The 21,363-nt window shown below is 39.7% G+C and overlaps 1 protein-coding gene across 7 annotated transcripts; it reads left to right on the top strand.

Moving 5' to 3' along the window:
* Window positions 1–2,111: 2,111 nt before the first annotated feature.
* HNRNPA3 (heterogeneous nuclear ribonucleoprotein A3) lies at window positions 2,112–21,141 on the top strand. Of its 7 annotated transcripts, none has more exons than XM_054381067.1 (13): window positions 2,112–2,181; window positions 6,073–6,184; window positions 9,766–9,888; window positions 9,980–10,126; window positions 10,210–10,420; window positions 10,663–10,752; window positions 10,816–10,923; window positions 11,011–11,091; window positions 12,090–12,236; window positions 13,114–13,239; window positions 13,326–13,397; window positions 16,448–16,522; window positions 21,009–21,141. In XM_054381067.1, exons 2-11 carry the CDS (start codon window positions 6,119–6,121, stop codon window positions 13,376–13,378), a joined length of 1,152 nt encoding a protein of 383 aa, XP_054237042.1. In that variant the 5' UTR covers window positions 2,112–2,181; window positions 6,073–6,118; the 3' UTR covers window positions 13,379–13,397; window positions 16,448–16,522; window positions 21,009–21,141. The 7 variants fall into 7 exon arrangements, with proteins under 7 accessions (XP_054237042.1, XP_054237043.1, XP_054237039.1 ...); XM_054381068.1 differs by lacking the exon at window positions 21,009–21,141 and adding an exon at window positions 18,741–19,324 and having other exon boundaries at window positions 10,831–10,923; XM_054381064.1 differs by lacking the exon at window positions 21,009–21,141 and adding an exon at window positions 18,741–19,324.
* Window positions 21,142–21,363: the final 222 nt, after the last annotated feature.

Raw genomic sequence — 21,363 nt, 5'->3', positions numbered from 1 at the left:
AAACAAGTGCCATGTAAGAATAAAGCAGTAACATCCTCCAACAAACCCACTACAAAAAATGCCAGTGAAGAGAAACAGAAATATGAGATTCATAAATAAATCAAAAGTTTTTCTTTCTTTTTTTTTAAACCAGGTACAAATTACCATTCCCCTGGTTTACAAAGAGGAGAGTACGTTTGCAAACACTGCTAAGAAAAAGAAAGGCGTGCTAGCCATCTGCACAGAACACCAATACTCCATCTGCTACATAATATGAAACTTCACCTGACCATGAAATTACATCAGCCAGAATAGATACAGGTGTATTAAATGCTACATTTTGTCTTAAGGAAATGGGTAATCCAAAACGAGTAGCAATATTCTGCAAGATAACAAAATTATAATTTTTCATTAAAGACCTCAAATGTGGCTGATTTTCATCAGCAACTGTGAATCTTTGTAAAATGTGCATCTCCCTCATTTACTGGCTTGTCTTTTATGTCCATGCAGTAAGCGTAACATTACAAAATTGTTACATTCTGTACCATTGATTACACATACAGGAGGAGGAGTATCATGAACTGAAACTACAGAATTTGAATGTAATCTGCCTACGGCTGTGCAACCAAATGAGACTGCAGGACAATTAGCTTCCATGAGTGACACTTAACTGAAATGAGTAACAATTAAACTAATAAAGGCATGGTATTCTTCAAACTCTGCAAGGCATCTTCTGTGTAAAATACAAGAACCTTTGAAACTAAGTGGTGTATTTAATCACTATTGTCTGTCTCAACAGTATTCTCAACTTGTGGATAGCAGGGGCAAGAGAACATGCAAAATAAATAACACATGTAAGAATTTTATTTGAAATAAAAAGTTAAATCATGTGGTGTACTTGGTTGGAAGATAACAAACTTTCGGGTTTGGCCTCAGTGCAAAGAGTATCTTGGAGGCTGCTGAGATTTCTGGTGTTTTCCTTTATAGGTTACCTACCTTCTCAGAGAGATGAAAATATAGGAATAACCTGAAAACTTTTTTCACCTTCTGTACACAATAGCAGTGAAAACACTTCTAAACCTATTGGGATTTCCTCTATTTAAAAAAAAATATTTTTAATTAATCAAACAGGTCTTGACACATCTGCATAAAGGAAAGACTATTTAATTGGAAACTCAAGGACTGCATTTTTTGTTGTTTTGTTGGGTTTGGGGTTGATTGTTGTTGTTTCTCGGTGTGGTTTTATTTTTTAGGAACTGCAGGGTAAAAATCTAAATAAATTAAATTAGCAGCCAATACTATATTTCCAGTGATTCATAACCCTTTGTCAGGCATTTTGTATGGGGCCTACTCACCTACAAACCCTTCAGTAAAATCAGACCAACTGATGTACTCCCTTATATAACTTTTTTTTTTAAGGGTAAGCTTTTATAATCGTTTCTCCTGATGTAACTTTCCAAGTAAGAAAAATTTTGTTATGTATGCTTTATTCTACACAAAGACCCTTTCTTTTAAACCCTTCATGCTGGTTTACGACAAAAAGACATTAGAAGATAGAAACACTCTCTGTTTAAGATACAAAGTTTGCAAAACTTATTGCTTGGATTTGTTTTGGTGTTCAACCAGAAATGCACTAACCTACCTTCACCTTCAAAAGGTGAGCGCTAAGCAAGTTTCTGAAAAGCGAATCTTTTCGTGGCATCTTTGTACTGTCTACAGCATAAAACCAATACGTGGAGACAAATAATAGTGGCCTCCCTCCTCTCAAAGGTCATGGACGCCTCATGCATCCCCTGACACTCCTGCAGAAGTCCTCTGTAACTATCAAATTCCCGGCTTCCCTTTCCTACAAGACGTTTTAACACGTCTTGTTAACAATCTCTCTCAAGGTCAATATTCTGGCTTCCTTTTCACCCAGCAACTCTGTGGCCGCAAGCCCACGAAATACCATTCTAAGCCTGTACTTCGGACTGTGGGCCCGCCTTCGGCACACACACAAAAAACCCCCGCAGCCAGCCGTAGCAAGGGTACGCTGCAACGCCGGCGGCCTGACGTAGAGAGGAGAGGCGGGGCCCGTGACGCAGCAGTCACGGCTGCGCGCTAGCGCTACCACCCCCGCAGCGGGCGGCGGTTAGTGCGCAGGGCCGGCTGCCGGCGTGGGACCGAGCAGGGCGGGAAGGCGCTTGACTGAACGCTGGCACGGTTATATCTTATCTTCTCTTGCTCGCTATTCCTTTTTTCTTCTCTGTCTACTCTCGCGCCTGTCCTTTGCTACCCTTTCGCTGGGGGAAGGCTGCTCGGCCGAGCGCGGCCCAGGGCTCGCGGCGCGGTTCGCGGGGGGAGGGGCGGCGGCAGCTGTGAGGAGAGGAAAGTAATAATGGCCGGTGCGTGCACGCGGCACCCAGCCCTCCCTTCTTCCTCTCGCTGGGTGGCTGCAACCCGTCTTTGCACCACGTGATCCCACTCCGCCCTCCTCATTTTTCCTTTGGCTCCATATTGGTATGGAAGGAGGCGAGTCTGGTCACAAAATGGAGGTAACTGCTCGCCGCATGTAGGGAGCGGAACTTGCTAGGCTAAGATAAGGCAAGGGTGGAAGGGGAGGTGAAGTCGCCTCCTTCCCCTTTCCTCCTTTGCAGAGGTAGAGCTGCGTTAACTCTCCGCGGGAGCCCTTAGGCGGGAAGGGGAAGGGCTGGACGCGACGGGCAGTGGGTTTATGTGCGTGTGCGCGTAATGGTGCCCCTTGGCGTTCCCACTGCCGCTCTGGAGCGACCGCTTTGTAGCGTTTCCGCTGCTATCTAGATAAGTTTTTTTCCTGCGACATGGCGGGTTTAGCCCGCAATGGCGGATGCTGGCAGGAAGAGGGAGGATGCGGGAGAGGCTGAGCTTCCGCCGTGGAGACCCTCGGGCGCAGCGACTTCGGCCGCCATTTTGCTGCGCTGCACTGCGTGGGTGGGGAAGATCTGGTCTTCGGCGTGGGGCAAAACTGTTAGTTGCAGATTCCTTCTCAGTTATCCTAAGGGACTCTGAGACACTTAGGCACGTATTCGAGGGGTAGTGGAGAAGAAGTGCGTCACTCCCATGAGTGTGTCATTGTTCTGTCCTCCCTCTGTGGCCCCACTCGTAAACTACCCGGAATAGTGCGGTAGGGATATTCTTTACCCACTCATTTTCTTGGTAACAGACTTCCATAGCAATTAAGTGCCTTTTTCCAATGTGCTGCTTCTCGCTGAGGAATACTGGTATACGTTGCAGCAGCTCCGTAATAGTCCTCACCCCTTCCTGAGGGATTTAGCACGTGTAGCGAGCTTTTGCTGCTCGGGGAGGTGGGGGAAGGAATAGTGCAAAGCTTTCTCCTTATGCTTTTCTCTCCTCCCCCAACCACACATGAACGATAGTTGCGGCATTTGGTGGCATCCCACCATGATCCAAGCGGGCAACAGAAAGAAGCATTCCTGTGCAAACGCTGGTTCAATTATTCCTCAACTTGAATGAAGTCGAGATTAAATGCAGGCAGGCGCAATCATTCACACCCTACCTGTAGGGAAATATTGTCATGATATCATCTCGCCTTCTTTTTCTTTACTCTCTTCTCAAACCTATGGATTTTTTTGCTTAGCTATTTCAAGTAGATCATGATAAGCAGAAGTGGTATGGGTTTTTTTTCTGGGATTTTTGTGGGGTGTGTGTGTTTGTTTTGTTTTTTTCTTTTGTCTCGACCCCTCTTCATTATGAACTGAAACCTTAGAAAATTCAGAGCGATCGAGTCACACTGTTTTCTGTTTCTACATTAAAAGCAGAGAACAAACTAGGTCCCTTGTCAAAAGAGCTAAAAATAATTAATATGTAATCAATTGTTTTAGCTGCTTCAAGGTTATTGAGTAGTTTGGCAAGTGGAACTTCAAAGCATTTTGACGTGCTTCAGTAAAGCTTGGAAAGTCGTTGCATAAGTTAGTAAGCTAATATCTTTGCATTTTTTCCTAGCAGATGTACCTGTTGGCATTGGGAATAAACTGCCAACATACTTAAGAGATTAAAATCTGTCGTTTCGCTACTTTAAATTTTGGATTTGGCAAAATACACTGTTGTATGTACATTAGGTCTAATTTTAGCTATTTACAGAAAAAATACACATCTCCATAGTACTCCCTGAAAGACAGGTGAATTTCCATTTTGGAGCCGTCTGTTTCACCTCAATTATATTGTCTCTGTAAGAGCTACAGTAGCATTTGTAGGTTCCTTTGATTAATGAGGCATGCCCCAATGATTTCTCATAACTTACAGATTTATTCTGAAACTACTTTCAGGTCTGTAGTTAAGTTGCAATGTGTATATGCTAGTTTAACTCAGTTGAATAAAACGTTCTTAATATTTAAAGTCGGCTAGCGTATGTTGTTGATGTTAAGTATTTAAAAAAAGCTAATAGTGACAGCTTTATTGATTTTGTGAGGCAAAGTAGGAACAGGGCTGTGTTCCCTTCAGCAGAAAGTGTGTATTAGCAGGGAGACAACTCGCTTTTGACTGTCTCTTCGCCAAGGTGGCGGGGACCATGCCTCAGGGCTTTTTGTTGGGCACCATGGAGTCTCGCTGGAGAAAGTAGCAGATGACAAAATCAGACAGGGATTTCATACTTCTCATTACTTAAAGTCTTTAAATAGGCTTATTCCTGTCCTCCTTAATAATTACCAAAGTTTTATTTTGCTATGCAGGTACTTCTTAAAGCCTTGAATTGCTAATGTTCTGTTTAGTATTTTCCCCGTGTGGCTTCAGGAATTGAAACAGCACAGTTGAAACAGTATCTTAAGTCAAACTGATGTTTGATTTAAAGGATCAAAAGCAGGTTTACCTTTGCATAGGGAGGAACTGAAGATAATGCAAACACTTTATTTCATAAAATCTTGAAAATTGTTAATGCATTAAATTATAATACTGTTTAATTTGAAGCTGGATTTTAACATGGAATTATTAAATAACGATTTTCACTCTTGAATGAAGTACATACTGGTCATTAGTAGGGGCCAGCCTGTCATTTATTATGCATTATTTGGAGGAAAAAAACTTACCAAAAAACCTCCCCACAATCCAACCAAACAAACCCCAAAGTACACCTAGTCTGGTAAATATAAATTGTTCTAATGTAGCACAAATATAGTTCCACAGAACCATGTTATTTAGTTGACAGTGTTTTGGCTACTGTAATAAAGTTTCAAAAAACATGCCAAGTAGTGATATTACAAAGATAATAAAGTAGAGCAAAATAAGAAGCTTAATAGTCTCAGAAAATTAGAAGTAAAAACTAAGGGGAATGTGATATTTTAAAATTTTTTTCCAGGTGGTGTGGTGATTGCTGGGGTTGTTTGTTTTGTTTTATTGTTGTTGGAATATTTACATATAGATTCACTCACTGAGTTTATCTGGTAAAAGACTTGATTTTTATATAGCATGTACGTAATTTTGTTAACATTTATTGTTAAAAGTTGTGTGTGTAAATTGTACAGGCTGGTAATCAAATTACCACTTGGAAGAAAATTAATGTAGATTACTAGTGCTAGAGATGGCCGAGGATCATCTGTTAAAATTTCTGATGTTGCAAGAATAGAATCCGTAAAGGATTCTTGCATTTAATACATCCTCTAGTGTTCCAGTTCCAGGCTGCCAGATCACTGATTACAGTAAGTTACACATAAGATAATTCTAATAAGAAATACTTGCAATGTGTTGAATATCATGGACTTTAAAAATCTAAGTAAGTAGAGTTTGATTTATGTAGTGAACTTGGGTATCAAGAGGTGGAATTTGCTGTTTGGGTTGTATTTTTGATAGTTACGCAGTATAGTAATCAACATAGGTTGTTTTCTGTGGATTTGAGCATTAATTTGTACCTAGTTAGTCCAACTGTTGTAAGAGCTTTACTAGGATAACAGATACTCTTAATCATGAGCAAAATAGGTTGAGGATTTTTACTCTACCGTTTTAAATACTTGCATCTTTTTTCTACATTCACCTCTTCTCCCATTTCCTCCTATAAAGCTACACTCATGCATTTTGCTTCGCAGGAATTGGGGTAAGTACTAACTTAACCAACCTGTTTTCTAGGTTTCCTACATCTAAAATAAAGGCTGAGCTAGAGTACCCTTCCAAAATGGCTGCTCTTAAGGAAGAGAGAGATGTGGAAGACTACAAGAGGAAAGGAAGACGATCCTCACAGGTGAGGGGATTTCTTTATTGAAAAGTAGCTTTAAGGGGAAAATATTTTTAGAAACTCCACAACTGGACCATTTCTATTTGGTGTATTTATTCCTAGCTTTTTCTTTTTTTTTTTAACCTTCACCATATTAGTGGAATAACTTTGAATTGTGGTATATTACTTAAAATTTTGAGGGATGAGATATTCAGTAGTGTAGGAAAATGTTGCTTTTCTAGGTTTCTGTTACAATGAAAGTGATGAAATGTATGCTTATGGTTAAAGCAAGGTGTTTGGTTTTTTCTAAACAAATTCATGCATCCCTGGAGTATCATCAAGAACTTGATTCTTTCATATCTTCAAAATCCTAGTATTAGAGGGAATGAAGACAGTTTTTTGGTGATAAAACATGGTTGCCTACTACTCACTGCAAACGAAAGTGAGGCTGTATAACGTAAAAATAACTTTTCTTTTGCTTCTAACAGAAATACTGTAGACTGAATAAGGTGCATAGTATAGAGAAGATGGTGGGGCTGTTCTGGGAGGATGGGAGCTAGTTACTTTGCAAAGGGCAGGGTGTGGAAATGGGAGTTGGGGAAAAAGCCTTGGTATCCTTCAGAAAATAACCTGAAATTTAAGATCACGAAAGAGAAAATATTAAATACTTCTACATAGCTTATAACAAACATTATCTGATTGCTTTGATTTGTTTTCTAACATTTTTCCAGGATGCCTGAATTTTTAACTAGTTTAACTTTTTCCAGGAATCATACTCCTGCAATCAATGTGTGATGGCCTTTACACTTGAATTAGAACCAACCTTGTCCCAGTTGCATGTGTGGGGTACCTCGTGGTTATTTTGTATTGAAGTGTGGTGGGTAAAGTCCTTCTGGAAGGAATGTTGCAACTGTCTCCTTTGTTTGGACTTTGGATAGAATGTAGCTGGGGTTGCTTAGCTGCCTGGTAAAACAGCTCTTGCAGTTTACCTGTGTGCAGTTGCCTTGTGTATTTGAAAGCTACTGAATTTCTAGAGAAAATGTTTCACAGCCGAAGTTGGTAAGGTGCCAGTTGTCTGTAAGGTGTCCCATTTCAGAAGGCAGTCTAGGGTTGGACTGCCTGAGGAACCAAGCAGCCTCGTCTTGCCGGTGAGCGTAGCTGTGGTGCCTAGGCACTTGCAGGTGTTTGTAGAGGTATGATGCACCAGAGGATTCTACTTGAAATCAGTGCCTTTAGACAGAAGTACTGCAGTGCCAAAACACTGATTATTCAAATCTCCTGCCATGTGAAGGTTAAGTTTATAGTAAACTCGGAATAAAGAGTGTATCTGCAGCAGCATTGTGAAAAGGTGTCAGGAGTTCTACAAAGATTAGGATTTTTACAGGAAACCCCGGAGGTTGTTAGTTGCCATTTATTATTTCCTCCTTTCCGAGAGGTGTACAGTTATTTCGCTGAGTGTTGGTGGTTTTAGGTAGGACGTAGCAACCAGAAGTTGGATTTTGGTGGAGAGAAGGGGTGATCCACGTGCTCCCCCGCAATCCAGTTTCTTCCCCCCCTCTTTCCGGGGCAGGGCCGTCGGGACTCCCCGCGGCGCCGCTCCGGCGCTGGGACGTGGCGGGCGAGACGGGTGCTACTGCGCGAGCGCGTTCCCGCTCTCCCGTGGCCCCTCCTCTCCGGCTCCATATTGAGGGTGGAGGAGGCGAGATCGCACACAAAATGGAGGCGGTCGGGGATGCGCAAAGCTTTGCTTTGCAGGAGGAAGTCGCTAGTCAGAGCTGGAAATAATGTTTTCTTCCTCCTTAGAGCCTGTTAATCTTATTTGGGAAGTCCTTTAAGCTGCTCGCGGGAGAAACGAGGCATATTATCAGCTTGCTGGCTGCAGGCAGGATAGGTGTTCTTACAACTACCCCCTGCCTGCCCTGACAAAGGAGAACTGCAAAATGGCGGCCTGGCCTGCAATATTAGCTTGGATAGGAGGGAACCTGCAGATGTTTTTGAAGTTATGTGATAGTTACACAGGGGAGGGAAAAGTGTGTTGTGCAAGGTTTTCTGTCCAGGAGAGACTTGTTATAATTGGCTTGCAGCAGAAGGACTGAGAAACAACATGTGTGATAGAGGGCAGCAGCACTTTGAAAGCTGTAGAGATGCTTAACCCCACTGAGAACACAATACCTGAAAAAAATTAATCTCCTGTGAAAATGTTGCTTTTTATATCTGTAGAGATATCCTGTAACAGGTATGTTCTGAATATATTTTCTCTTTGGTAGGAGAGGGAGAGGCTCTAACAGTGTTGTTACAGCCACATGAGAATGACAGTTTGTACGCATTGTTTTCTGTAATACAAACTGAATATCAAAAAACAATGGTTTCCTAAAGCCGTATGTAGTTAAATTATCTTTTCACAAGTATTGCTTCGCAGTATTCGTTGCTCTTCAGGGTGGTAAGGCTGCACTCAAATGGATGTACGCTTTCTGGACTAGCCCTAGCACCACCACCCACTTTATTTAAATTTTGGCAGAAGTCAAAGCACTTCACCTTCAGGTTTGAAGCACATCTACATGTAGAAGTCTAGGTTAATTCACTGCAGCAGAAACATTGATGCCTGTTAATGCATTCATGCTGCAGAATTGAAGTCATATGCAGCATAGTTAGCCTGCACCTTGTGCAGTGTTCTACATGCACAAAAGTAACAGCTTATTAAATAAGTGTTTTTTTTTTTTTAAATAAAAGTTTTAGACATGGGAGAAAGCTGTAAAACAGTTTTTCACAATCTGCTGACGAATGTATGGGTATATACCCTAACACCAAAAAACCCCAACACTGAAGCAAAGAAGAAACACTAAAGCAACTGTAAAGCCACTTTAATTATGCTGTAGAAAACTGAGCTCTGAAAATTGCCACATTTTTAGTTGTGGCAGGTCATATATGAGTGATACTGTCAACAACACTGAACAAGCATCTTAAAACAAGTTTAAGGTATCAGTTTACCAGTAGTTGTACCCACTAGTAGTCATTTATTAGTCATTATGCAGGATGGTTTTTAATGTGTAAAACACAGGTCCATGTTGGTTCACATGTACTGTGTATGTACTAATATTTGTTTTGCTTGTGTGTATTCAATTTGAAAATTATACTTAATTTTAAGGAATTAAAATTGTTAAATTTCTTGCAAAGTGCATACAAACAACTTTTTAAAATGGATGACCCAAAATGAGACACTGGATTTGCACAATAACTGTTTTTTCTTTTACACTCTTCATTTTTTTTATACCTCCTTGTGATTACGTTTTCTTTTATCTAGCAGTGCTTTATTGCTAATCCCTACAGAGCATTATGCAACCCAAACATGAGAGACATAAAGTGAACGCAGTACTGTGGAGTAACTAAATCATTTAGGATATTGAAATTTCCTTATTGTTTGCATTTGAGCACTCTTAAGTTGTTAATGTTTTAATTAAAATCACACCTCACTAAGTGTTAACTATGCTGCTGTCTAAACCCATTAGTGGTAATTGGTTTTATGTAAATGTATTTCACTCATTTGTCCTTACAATGTGCACAGATAATTTTTGTGGTTTTTATTCAAAAATATGCTTTTGATTTTGTAGGGCCATGAGCCAAAGGAGCCAGAGCAGTTGAGAAAGTTGTTCATTGGAGGTCTGAGCTTTGAAACAACAGATGATAGCTTGAGAGAGCACTTCGAAAAATGGGGCACGCTCACGGACTGTGTGGTAAAGTGTCAAATATTAGTTTGTGCTTTTGTAAGGATAGAGGTACATGATTTAGTACAGACACGCAGAATGCGCCCTGTGTTTTTTGTAGGTGATGAGAGACCCACAAACAAAGCGTTCCAGAGGCTTTGGCTTTGTGACTTACTCTTGTGTGGAGGAGGTGGATGCTGCTATGAGTGCTCGACCGCATAAGGTTGATGGGCGTGTGGTTGAACCAAAGAGAGCAGTTTCAAGGGAGGTAAGTTAGTGTTTCGGTTAACCTCATTTCCTAATCTTTACCTAATGATTTAAAACACTGATTGTAACTTTCTGGCATCGTAGGATTCTGTAAAGCCGGGGGCACATCTCACGGTAAAGAAAATATTTGTTGGTGGAATTAAAGAAGATACAGAAGAATATAATCTAAGAGAATACTTTGAAAAATATGGCAAGATTGAAACCATAGAAGTCATGGAAGACAGGCAAAGCGGAAAGAAAAGAGGCTTCGCTTTTGTAACTTTTGATGATCATGATACAGTTGATAAAATTGTTGGTATGTAACTCCATTGTGGGAAGTGACTCAGGGATAAAAGTGTAACAGTGGATTATAGAGAAATGTGTGTGGAATATAAGATAATGGTGTAACCAACTGCTTTATTTTAAGAAATGGGGTAGCTTTAATGTTCCCTTAGAAGTGTGGTCATGCTTTACAGTAGTTTTCTATGAGACTTGTACAGCATATTGCTTTCAGTGATTCAGTTTTCTAACTCTTGATTATTTCACAATTTTCTCTAGTTCAGAAATATCATACTATAAATGGACATAATTGTGAAGTTAAAAAAGCTCTCTCAAAACAAGAGATGCAGACTGCTAGCTCTCAGAGAGGTGAGTTTGGAGTTGTGCCTGGTTGTTTATGTGTAACCGGTTTTCAATTAATGTAATTTTAAGTAAAACATTTTGTAGGTCGTGGGGGTGGCTCAGGCAACTTCATGGGTCGTGGAAACTTCGGAGGTGGTGGAGGGAACTTTGGCCGAGGAGGAAACTTCGGTGGAAGAGGTAAATGACTAGAGTGTTTTATAGAGAGTAGAATTTTTGTTGTATTTCCTGTGTTAGTTGTCTTAAACAGTCTGTTCTCTGTTCCAGGAGGCTATGGGGGTGGTGGTGGCGGTGGTGGTAGCAGAGGAAGCTTTGGGGGTGGTGATGGATACAATGGATTTGGTGATGGTAAGTATTTTTTTTCTCATCCTAATGTCATAACTAGCTTTAAGTTTTACATTCATCATGGAAATGAAAATATTATCACTGAAGTGGACTTCTACGCTGTAGAGCTAAAGGTTCTTTTTGTGTTCTGCACAGAAGGATGGGTGTAAAAAGCCACATCCGTATAGTTATCCTTTTAAATAACCTCATATCATGCAGCAGATGATTATAATTATTGAACTAAATGAAATTTGGATGTTGGCTGAGATGACTAAAACTGCGTAAAGCAGTGACAAGTTTAACAGATAACCTTTTCAATCAACTGTAAGACTTTTCATGGTTCAGTAATATCTTTTCCATGATGAAGTTTGGATGAATATCCAAAATGCACCTGAAAAGACCTGTGGAAATTACCAGTGCCTATAGAAATAGCTTTTTTTCTGTGTTTGGGAGAGGCAGGAAATGAGGGAAATAGCATGTAGTCTGTAGTTCTGTCCCAGTTCTTTAAGCAAATGCATTTTGAGTTCTTTGGAACTGTTTCCCAGTTTGTAAGTACTCCATCAAAATGTCAAAGACTAGATCAGCATCTAGACTAACTTAAGTCTTTCAGATGTTTTATGTATATGTCTGGATAAAAACCGTAAACCAGAATTTTGACAGCTTTGTCTACTTCAGTCAATTCTGTTCAGAGGAATAAAGAGGGTGTTGCACAAAGCCATTTGTGTAAAGAGACGGTTTTTACATGTATTGGTTTTGGTGGTAGTAGCAGCACATCTGTGTATTCTCTGTGAGCCAAAATGAATTTTGTAAGCATTGTGCTTCTGAAGACACATAAGCTAATGTATGTGTGAGAGATGTTTGGATTAACTGGTTTAGAAATTACAGCACTAATGAATATAATACAGGGAAAACATTGTGGGATGTTGTGTGGTTCTGCTGGTGTTTGGTTTTTTTTTGTTAGATAGACCTTTCCTTACCAACATTTAGCATTAATGTGTTTATTTTGACTATTTTATTCAAAGGTGGCAACTATGGAGGTGGTCCTGGCTATGGCAGCAGAGGAGGTTATGGTGGTGGTGGAGGACCAGGATATGGAAACCCAGGTGGTGGCTATGGTGGTGGAGGAGGAGGATATGATGGCTACAATGAAGGAGGAAATTTTGGTGGTGGTAAGATCCTGGCTCTAAGTAGACAGTAGACATCCATGTTTTTTAGTCGGGTCTGAGTTGTACAATGCCTGAAGTATGCTACTGCATAAAATCAGTTGTACAGTTAGGTCTACATTGACAGTGTCATACGAGGAAAGGTACTGCATCGTTTTGCATGGTACTAATTGCTGCTTTTTGAAAAATAATAAATCTAGATATGGAGGTCAAGTAAGGGAATTTTTAAGCTTTTGAGCACTTTAGTTATGTTCTTGCTGTAAAATAGCAATTCACGTCATGTAGATCACTTTAACCTTTGTGAAGATGATAGATCTGAGTTTATATAAACTTTAATTGTTTGCTCCAGGTTTGGGGAATTAAGCTGCAAAATCTACTGCATAATTTTATTATATTCTCTAATGTTGTGTAAGTAGAATGCCTGTTACAGTTCTTTCATTTTATGAAGCGAATCAATTGTATATAATTTATTACATGCAAAGCGTTGGAAAAATAACAGTGAAACTTGTGCTTTCCTGAGTTTGGAGGCCTTAAATTTCTTCTGTTGTGTTAACTTCTGATTGCCTACTCAAACCTGTCTACAGTTTCTAATAACAGAATCACAGAATCTTTAGGTTGGAAAAGACGTTTGAGATCAAGTCCAATTGTTATGTTGTATGGTATTTTTCCTCATCATCAATGAAATACCAGTTTTAATCTTCAATGCTAGGGATCTTCTGTCATTTGTGCATTCTGAGTAGAGGTGGCATGCAAAATGCTTGCAATTCTATTTTAAATTGTTTTAAACTGCTGCAACTTACATGACATTGGATGCCATAATTTGGCATGCTTCGCATCCTAAGTGTTGAACAAAAGTGGTTTTATAAATCTGTATTTGTTTCAGGTAATTACGGTGGAAGTGGAAACTACAATGATTTTGGAAATTACAGTGGGCAACAGCAGTCTAACTATGGTCCCATGAAAGGTGGTGGCAGCTTTGGTGGCAGAAGTTCAGGCAGTCCCTATGGTGGTAAGTATGATTTTGTACAGCAAATATTTTTGGTTTAAAATTTCTTACTATTGCTGTCTCTCAATATGCACTCTGTTTTTTTGTAGGTGGTTATGGATCTGGAAGTGGAAGTGGGGGCTATGGTGGTAGACGATTCTAAAAATGCTACCAGAAAAAGGGTAGGTGTAATGCATATTTATAATGATGATTAATAATGTACAACTGTTCACTGAGAGTAATAATTTTCTTATCCTGTATTCAACAGGCTACAGTTCTTAGCAGGAGAGAGAGCGAGGAGTTGTCAGGAAAGCTGCAGGTTACTTTGAGACAGTCGTCCCAAATGCATTAGAGGAACTGTAAAATCTGCCACAGAAGGAACGATGATCCATAGTCAGAAAAGTTACTGCAGCTTAAACAGGAAACCCTTCTTGTTCAGGACTGTCATAGCCACAGTTTGCAAAAAGTGCAGCTATTGATTAATGCAATGTAGTGTCGATTAGATGTACATTCCTGAGGTCTTTATCTGTTGTAGCTTTGTCTTTCTTTTTTCTTTTTATTTTCCCATTACATCAGGTATATTGCCCTGTAAATTGTGGTAGTGGTACCAGGAATAAACAAATTAAGGAATTTTTAACTTTTCAATATTTGTGTAGTTCAGTTTTTCCACACTTAGTACAGAGAACTCTATAACAGAAATAAAATGTAGTCTAGGGTGTTTCCTTGTTAGATAATAGGATAAATGCATTTCTCAATTACTATTTTGTATTAATTTAACAATAGAAACACCTATTGATTTGCAGTCTTAAGGGGTCTAGTCTCAGTGTATATATGTAACTGTCATTGACATGAGTTACATAGGCATACAGAGGGAAAACATCTGTATGTTGCATTATAGTTTGTTTTAGATGTATAACTAGGATTGAGTTACTCAAATTAGTGTTTGTGAATTATAGAACTAAGCTTTACCTTAATGAAAACTTCAAATTACTTTTTGGTTTGTGCATATTTTTTAATTTGTAGTTCTGTATTAGTACTAGCGCTTCAAGAAAATAAGGCATGATAAATATTTTAACAAGACCAACTTTAGACACATTAAAGCTGTCTCCCGTCTCATTTGAGATGTATAAGGGATAACTGCAGTTGCTTAAGTCTTGGGTGAAGACAAAAAGAAACTTGCTTTTTACCTTTATATTTATTGTAATTCCCAAGAAGTTAAGGTGGGGGGGAATCAAGTGCCTGTTTCCTTGGGATATACAATGATTTTGTTTCAATAAAACTATACTTTGGGGAGGGTGGCTTGGAATTTTCATCCCCTTCCTTTGTCCCCATTTCCCTCTCCCTCACACCAGACTGCTGTTTCAATTAAATGAGGCGTCATAGTGACAGTAATAGGAATGTTCCTCAATAACTTAATGGCTATATACTTTCTTGCGTGCACCCTAGGCAATTTTCTGGACACATTCTTCTGACTGGGAGCCAAGGGTAGCACAGGTGTAATCACTGACAGCCCCAGGTAATGCGTTCCAAAAGCCCATTCACCGTGGGCTCTAAGTAGTATAGTGTTCAAGCTTCTCCCCTTGCAAATGTCTGTGCTCAGCTAAGAGCTCAAAAATAAAACACGATCTAGATGTATTTTACTGACTAGAAACACTTCCCACGATGTAGAATGGTACAATCTTGAGTTTCCACAGGCAGAATGATAGTGTGTTACAATTTTTATTTGATGCACTGGAGTGGCAAATCTTATCAGCACATATGGCTAGAAATTGTACTTCGTTCTCACTTCTGACCTTCAAATTACAGCACCGCAGTCTGTTCTTTTCTCATCTGATGTAAATTCTCTCAAGTGTTGCCAGGACAGTGCTTTTCTGTCGGTTCAGACTCAGAGGAGTAGGGACTCAGTCAATAGAAGAAATACTCAGACACTTGACAATGTGTATTGGCGTTACTCACACTTGGTTTCACTGCTGGGTCAATGTGCAGTATAAGGTAAATGCAATTCCAGTGTAGGAATGAATCCGCAAAGATGTATGAAATACTCAAGGCATATAATCAGTCATATTAATAATGAATTATTTTAAGAAGTAGTAAAATGAGTGTGTTGTTTGAAAAAAAAAAAAAAATTAAACAATGTTATTTAAACGCTGTTATTGGAGTGTATTTAGACTGCAGTACACTAAAACAAGGAACTGGTGTCAAGATGGTAGCCTCCCAACTGGATTTCAAAGTCTGCTTATTCTTTTCTGTGGGGTTTTTAAATCTAAAGTTAAAGCAAGAACTGGTGATTTTAGTGAACGCTTCTGTTGTTGTACATACAATTTGGGCTTGGGGTTGGGGGGAGGCTGTATTTCAATAAAGGCATTTTTTAAACAACCCATTTGGAGTTTTGAAAACATTGGAAACTAAACCACAACTCACTAGGGAGTGAGCCACCTAACTACCGACTTGCTTTGTACGTCACTACAATTAGAAGACTTGTAGACTTGTATGTGGGGCCTGCATCTGATTGCAGGGACAACTGGAGGATGGGGTTGATGTCCCTCTGACAATTGATCTGATATTTCTAAATTTTAGAATGTATTGACAGTGTTCTTTTTAACAGGGCCTCTTGTAGCTGTACTGTGACAACAATGTTAACTTTGAAAAATAGTGTCATAATAAACTTTATGAACAAGATCTGTATGCAACCTTTTAAGAGATGGATGTAAGTGACCACTTTGTAGGTGGGTGGGGTAGTTTAGCTGTTGTTTGTGATGTGGAAAAGTGTAAGCCATGAGGACAGTGATTAACCAGCTTCAAAGAACCTAGGATGTACTTCTTTGATCCATACTTTGCTAAGGAGACTCATAAGACAGGACTTCAGCAGCCTATTGAGTATGGAGAAGTCAGCATAATTAAAGAATGACGAGGCAGCAGGAGCAACAGCTTCAACTTCCAGAAAAGTGAAGGCATAAGATACTGTGCTGATAGTGAGCAGCTTTCCAAAGGCTAGTTAAATCTGCTTATCACAGCTGAAATATCGAAGAAAGTCTAGCCAAGAGTTCTTCACCTTTTGGAACCTCCTTGAGTGATAGCTACTTGAGTTGACTCAAAATCAATAGGTCTAGCATTTAGACCTGAAAGGAAGGGCAATGAGCATAGGTAAGGTTTGCCTTTAAAATTTTTTATGAATTATAAAGAGTAGTGGGAGGTTTTTAAACAAGGTAAGAGTAATTTCTTTAATTTTCAGGTTGAATGAGAAGCTGCTGCTTGACAAAATGGGGAATGTCTTGCACATCCTCTTCAACTGAAGGTTTCTGACTGGGTAAGATCTGTAGTGCATAGTAAAACACTTGTTTAACCCTTATTTCCTTCTAGGCTTTTCCTTGTCAGACTTAATATCAAGGGAAGCCTTAAGCTTTAAGGAACAAGTATTCCAGAATATGCTGTCCAGTGTTTCCTGTTCTAGATGGGGTTAGCTTGCTGCCATAATCGCTATTCAAGAATTTTCTGTTCCTGGCAGGTACAAAACTGCTGTGCATCTGAGATCAACAACATGAAAAATGTTTTGAAATACGTGCTGTAGTTACCATGGGGAGTGTTCTGGGGTGGGGTGGGAGAAATTGTGACCTTCAAGGAGAAAGCAGCACCTTACAGAAACCTGTTAAGGTGAAGACCTGGAATTGGTTGGTCACAATTCTCAGTAACATTGCTGCACTGTTGCTGCAGCAATTCTGTGAGGCATTTTGCATTGGTTCCCCTTCTAAAATGTCGGTCTTGGCTTACCAGGTGTTTTTTATTTATCTGTGTAAATCCAAGAGCTCCCTTTTTGGTGCTTTCAGGCAGGGTTGTTTAGCAGAGGCAAATACTCTCATGTAATGCTGACCTGAAAGCATTACTGCACTTACACATGGGTTGGCAATGAAAATTATCATGGAATCCGCTTTTTATGTACACTGGTTCTTAACTCTTGGAATATGTACTTTCTTTCTTGCATACTTGATGGTTACAGGTCTTGGATATTTTTAACTTCTATTTAGTAGTCTTGTACCTATTTACAACATGCACAGAGTTGGATGTGGTATTGTGTTTGTGAATTCAGTTTCTGTTCTAGTGAGTTATGCTTCAGTTTTTCAGAAAAAGTCAAAGGGAACCTGTGCATTTCAGTTCAACTTGGGGCTTTAGGTTTGTTCACAGACCGATTCGCATGTTTAAACTTGTTACCTGCTGCCTGTAAACATCCAGAGAACAAACTTGAAATTACAGCATACAACTAAAAGTCAACTTGGAAGTAGTTTATGGTGGCAATGTTGAGATTTTTATATAATTGAGAGCTGCTTAATGGAAATTCCAGTGACTTTTTTTTTTTTTAAGTGAACCAAATGTTTTTTGCTTAGCCATGGTTGAACCAAAAGTTGAAAAGGCTGCAATAAAGCCACAGTCTAGTGCAGGAAGCTAGGCAGCTTGTTGCTGAGGTGACAAGCTTGCTTTCTTAAATGTAGAGGAGTAAAACCTCTGCTAGGCAAAGTTGCCTTGTGAGCTCACCTAGGCACATAGGTATGTAGCAACAGGTAACGGGGAGTAGCAGTGTACATCTCAGAATTACTCATTTGAAAGCAAATGCTTTTTTTTTTTTTTTTTTTTTTTTTTTTACTTGGAGCAGGGGAGGGAGAATGTCACAGCTTTTTTTAACAGTAAAGTCTTGACAATGCTTTAAGAAGATCTCCAGCTTATTCTATAGTTCTCATTACTAGGCCTGTGTATAGAGCAAACCTCTACTTTTTTTGTAACAGGAGTGAGGGGATTCTATGATGCTGCAGACTTGTTTTCTGTATAGACCTGTACTCTGTATAAAACCAGAAATTCACTGTTAGTATTGTTTTCATGCTTGGATTTTTAACACTTTTGTTAGACTATCTTAATTATACTCCAATATGTTCAGAGAAATGAACCTTGTCAAAGGTAAATACACATGAAAGGTCCAGTGTATCTTCGTCTAAGAGGCACTTCCAAGAGTTAAGAATGTTGGTTCTTCTGTAGTGGCTGCTATTTTCAATAGCAACTGTAAATGGCAATGGAGAGGTAAAGTATTGATCCCTAAGCTGCAGGTCTACAGAAGTTTTATTTGGTCCTTAAACCTGTGTGTTAATCTAAAAGCAAATGGTACTTCCAGGTATGAACGTCTTTCCCCAAAAGGGGCCTGTGTTGATGTGGATGTGATAAAGGTTTTGTTATTAAGGAATGCTGAAATTAAACAGGATCTTAACTGTGATTTCACGTAAATATTTAAGGTGGGAAGGGGAATGCTCCTGGTCTTTCCACGTGTTGGTTGTGTGATGTACTGGCTTGCTGTCTTTGGTTCCTGTTTAAGACATTAACATGTTTTCATACACTGTCTACACTGTGGTGGAATATTCACTTACATTATCAGTCTGTGGTCTCTGACAAGTGTTTATATCTTAAATTGTGTGGAGCATGAAAAATCTTGTCACTAAAATTCAGATATCTGATGGGTGATTCTTTTTCTGCTGTGGGTGCTACAGGTTGACATCTCTATCTAAGATTAACTTTTTCCTGAACTAAAGTAATCCAAGTATCTCCATAGAAGAAAAATGGCCTTCATGTAGAAGATAATATCGCAAGATTGGAAACAGAATAATATGTTGTAATAACTGGCAAAGACTTCAAGAGGAGTGGTGCTAGTGAGCTGAACTTGTGGTTAAACAAGTTTAAAAATAGCATGCAAATTAAAATTTTCAGTATAATCCATAATGGATTGAAATTTGTTAAAATACTGGCATTTTGTATCAGAATAAAGTGTATATGGTCAGATGACTTACAATATAAATTCTGTTGCCATCACCTTTTTTTTGGTTTTAGTGCTCTGAGGAACACAAAGTGGTCTTAAGTTACTGCAACACCTTATCTTACAGGATCATCTTCACAGCTCAGGACTGCCAAATCAGAAAGCCTTGGTTCAGCTCAGCTTTACTATAATAATAGTTTTAAAACTGAATGTTATGATCAAGAAAAAGTGGTCTTCACATGCTGACTTGTCAGTGTATCAGTGTCACTAAGTCACACATTGGGGAACATACTCTGTACCCCGGTAATAATAAAATCGAGATCATTTGCAACATACTTTCACATACCAAAATAATGTGGAGTATTTTTTTCCTTGATGAAGATGTGTGTTTATTTGAGTACAACATGCACTGTTAAATGCAAGTTTTGTTCCAAGTTACTTCAGGCTCATGCTTTGCCTGGCACAATTCAAAGGAGGTTGTGTTCTTTTCATCTTTGTAATGGAATGAGTATCCTTCTATGAGGTTTTAGGCAGGTGGGGGTAGGTCCTGGGTTAAGATAGGAGGGAAAATGACACACCACCACCCCCACCCCCACTGTCTGGGTTTTCACTGGAAAGGAGATAATATAATGCACAATCATCTTAGCCTGTCTACAGCAGAGCACAGCAAAATACAGAAGCGGCAGCAGAAGCCATTACAACCTGCTCATCAGAAAAGACCAACCCCAAAAACTGGAAACCAGAAGCAGCAACCACACCAGGAAGCCTTATGTTACAAGCTGAACTTCAAGCTAGCTCTGTGACGCTTTGCTCCAGCCAGCACTTTCATTTTCAAGCTGGCATGATGGCAGCATGGTATTGAATATTGGCAGCAGATTGAACTCAACCCGTGACAGGGTACTATAAATACAACAGCCCCTGTGAAAGGTGATACTGTTTGCCTTTGGCTTTCACATTAGTGCTAAAATGAGGAACAAATCAGAACTGGAGGGCAGGGGCTTACGGGGGTCTTTTGTAGCCAACTTGTAACTAAAGCATTTCTGTTGGAACTAGAGTGTTTTTCTTGAAGTCGTACATTTGCTAGCCTGGTGCATGACTGGGTGGACCCAGGAACTCTTTGGGTTCTCTGCTTTGCCAGCAGACCTATGTAGTGGAGCTACTGTCTGCCAGTGTTGACAGACTGTCCAGGGCCATCATTCAGTGTGCTTCCTCCTTAATGCCTATGCTCTAAAGCGTCCATCCTTAAAACATGGATTAGACATACTTCCTTTAAGTATCAGCAGTGTCTCACCCCTAGTGTTCACCCTGGCTTGGCAATTTCCTTCCTTGACAGTGGTGGCAGCAAAGTCAATAGAGGCACATTTGAACAGCAGCAGCAAGAAAAATAGTTGCACTGTCTTTGATTTTGCTGGTGATTTGGCTGCTCTAGCTGCAGCAAATAAATTTACTTCATCTATCAAATCTGGCCTCTGTAAGTCTTCAACCATTAGTGCTGACCATTTGCCTCAAAAAGAGGAGTATCTTGCATTGAGTGGGATGGACTGACAGGCAATTAACAAGGTACCACCCTCAAAGTGTAAGTTAGGGCACCTGGATTTGCATTTCCCTGTCTTCAGCAAAAACATGTTACTACTGGTATTGGGAAGGGTTCCTAGCGCTTCTGGGGATGTAGGAAATCCAAAGCAACTTTTTTTTCACGATCTTGTTATATCTGCAAACATTTTTATGGGACATGACCTCATTTGAAAGCTTGCAGCAAGTAGCACAGTGTAAGAAGTACAAAACTTGTGTTTTTCTCTTAAGATAGGCAGGGCTGCAATATCCAATAGTCCCAGGTACTAAAGTCTTTCTTCTGGCACATGGCTGTTACACCTGCCTTTTAAAGAGGTATAGAAGAGAAATCATGGTTCCTGGCATTACACTTCCCTGGAACAAAACTAACTTCTGGGTGAGGCTCTGTTGCTGCTCTGCTTTCCAACCCCCTGCTCTTCTCTGGTTACCTAAGGTCAAACTGCAGCTGAACTGCAAGAGAGAATGTTCACACCAGGTACCAGAGAGGCCTCTGCTGTTCTGAAGTGGTAAATCGGTTAAGAAGATGGTCACAACAACTGGAAAGAAAAAACTTTGGGGCCATAAAAGCAAAAGCTGATGATGATATACTACTGTGACTAGGTGGACAATAAAATACCATCTGAAGTTGTGTGTGCATGTTTTCAGGGAAAAACAAAATCAGTACCTATGGCATAGCCTCCAAGCTAGTTAATGCTGTTCAGGTGAGAGGGCCTGAAGTTACTGGAGAGCACACAGTCAAACCCAGACCTTCCACAGGATCCTGTGACAGAATATTATTCATCCACACT

This window comes from Indicator indicator, chromosome 5 (genome assembly GCF_027791375.1).
Source record: "Indicator indicator isolate 239-I01 chromosome 5, UM_Iind_1.1, whole genome shotgun sequence".
Lineage (NCBI taxonomy): Eukaryota > Metazoa > Chordata > Aves > Piciformes > Indicatoridae > Indicator > Indicator indicator.
The sequence above is the reverse complement of the archived record's forward strand: the minus strand, read 5'-3'. Positions and strand labels throughout refer to the sequence as shown.

Excerpts from the sequence above, each read along its gene's own strand:
- HNRNPA3 (XM_054381067.1), top strand. The coding sequence starts at position 6,119 with ATGGCTGCTCTTAAGGAAGAGAGAGATGTGGAAGACTACAAGAGGAAA. Across the intron at positions 6,185-9,765 it reads AAGGAAGACGATCCTCACAG|GGCCATGAGCCAAAGGAGCC; the intron begins GTGAGGGGATTT and ends TTGATTTTGTAG. Across the intron at positions 12,237-13,113 it reads AGGAGGAAATTTTGGTGGTG|GTAATTACGGTGGAAGTGGA; the intron begins GTAAGATCCTGG and ends TATTTGTTTCAG.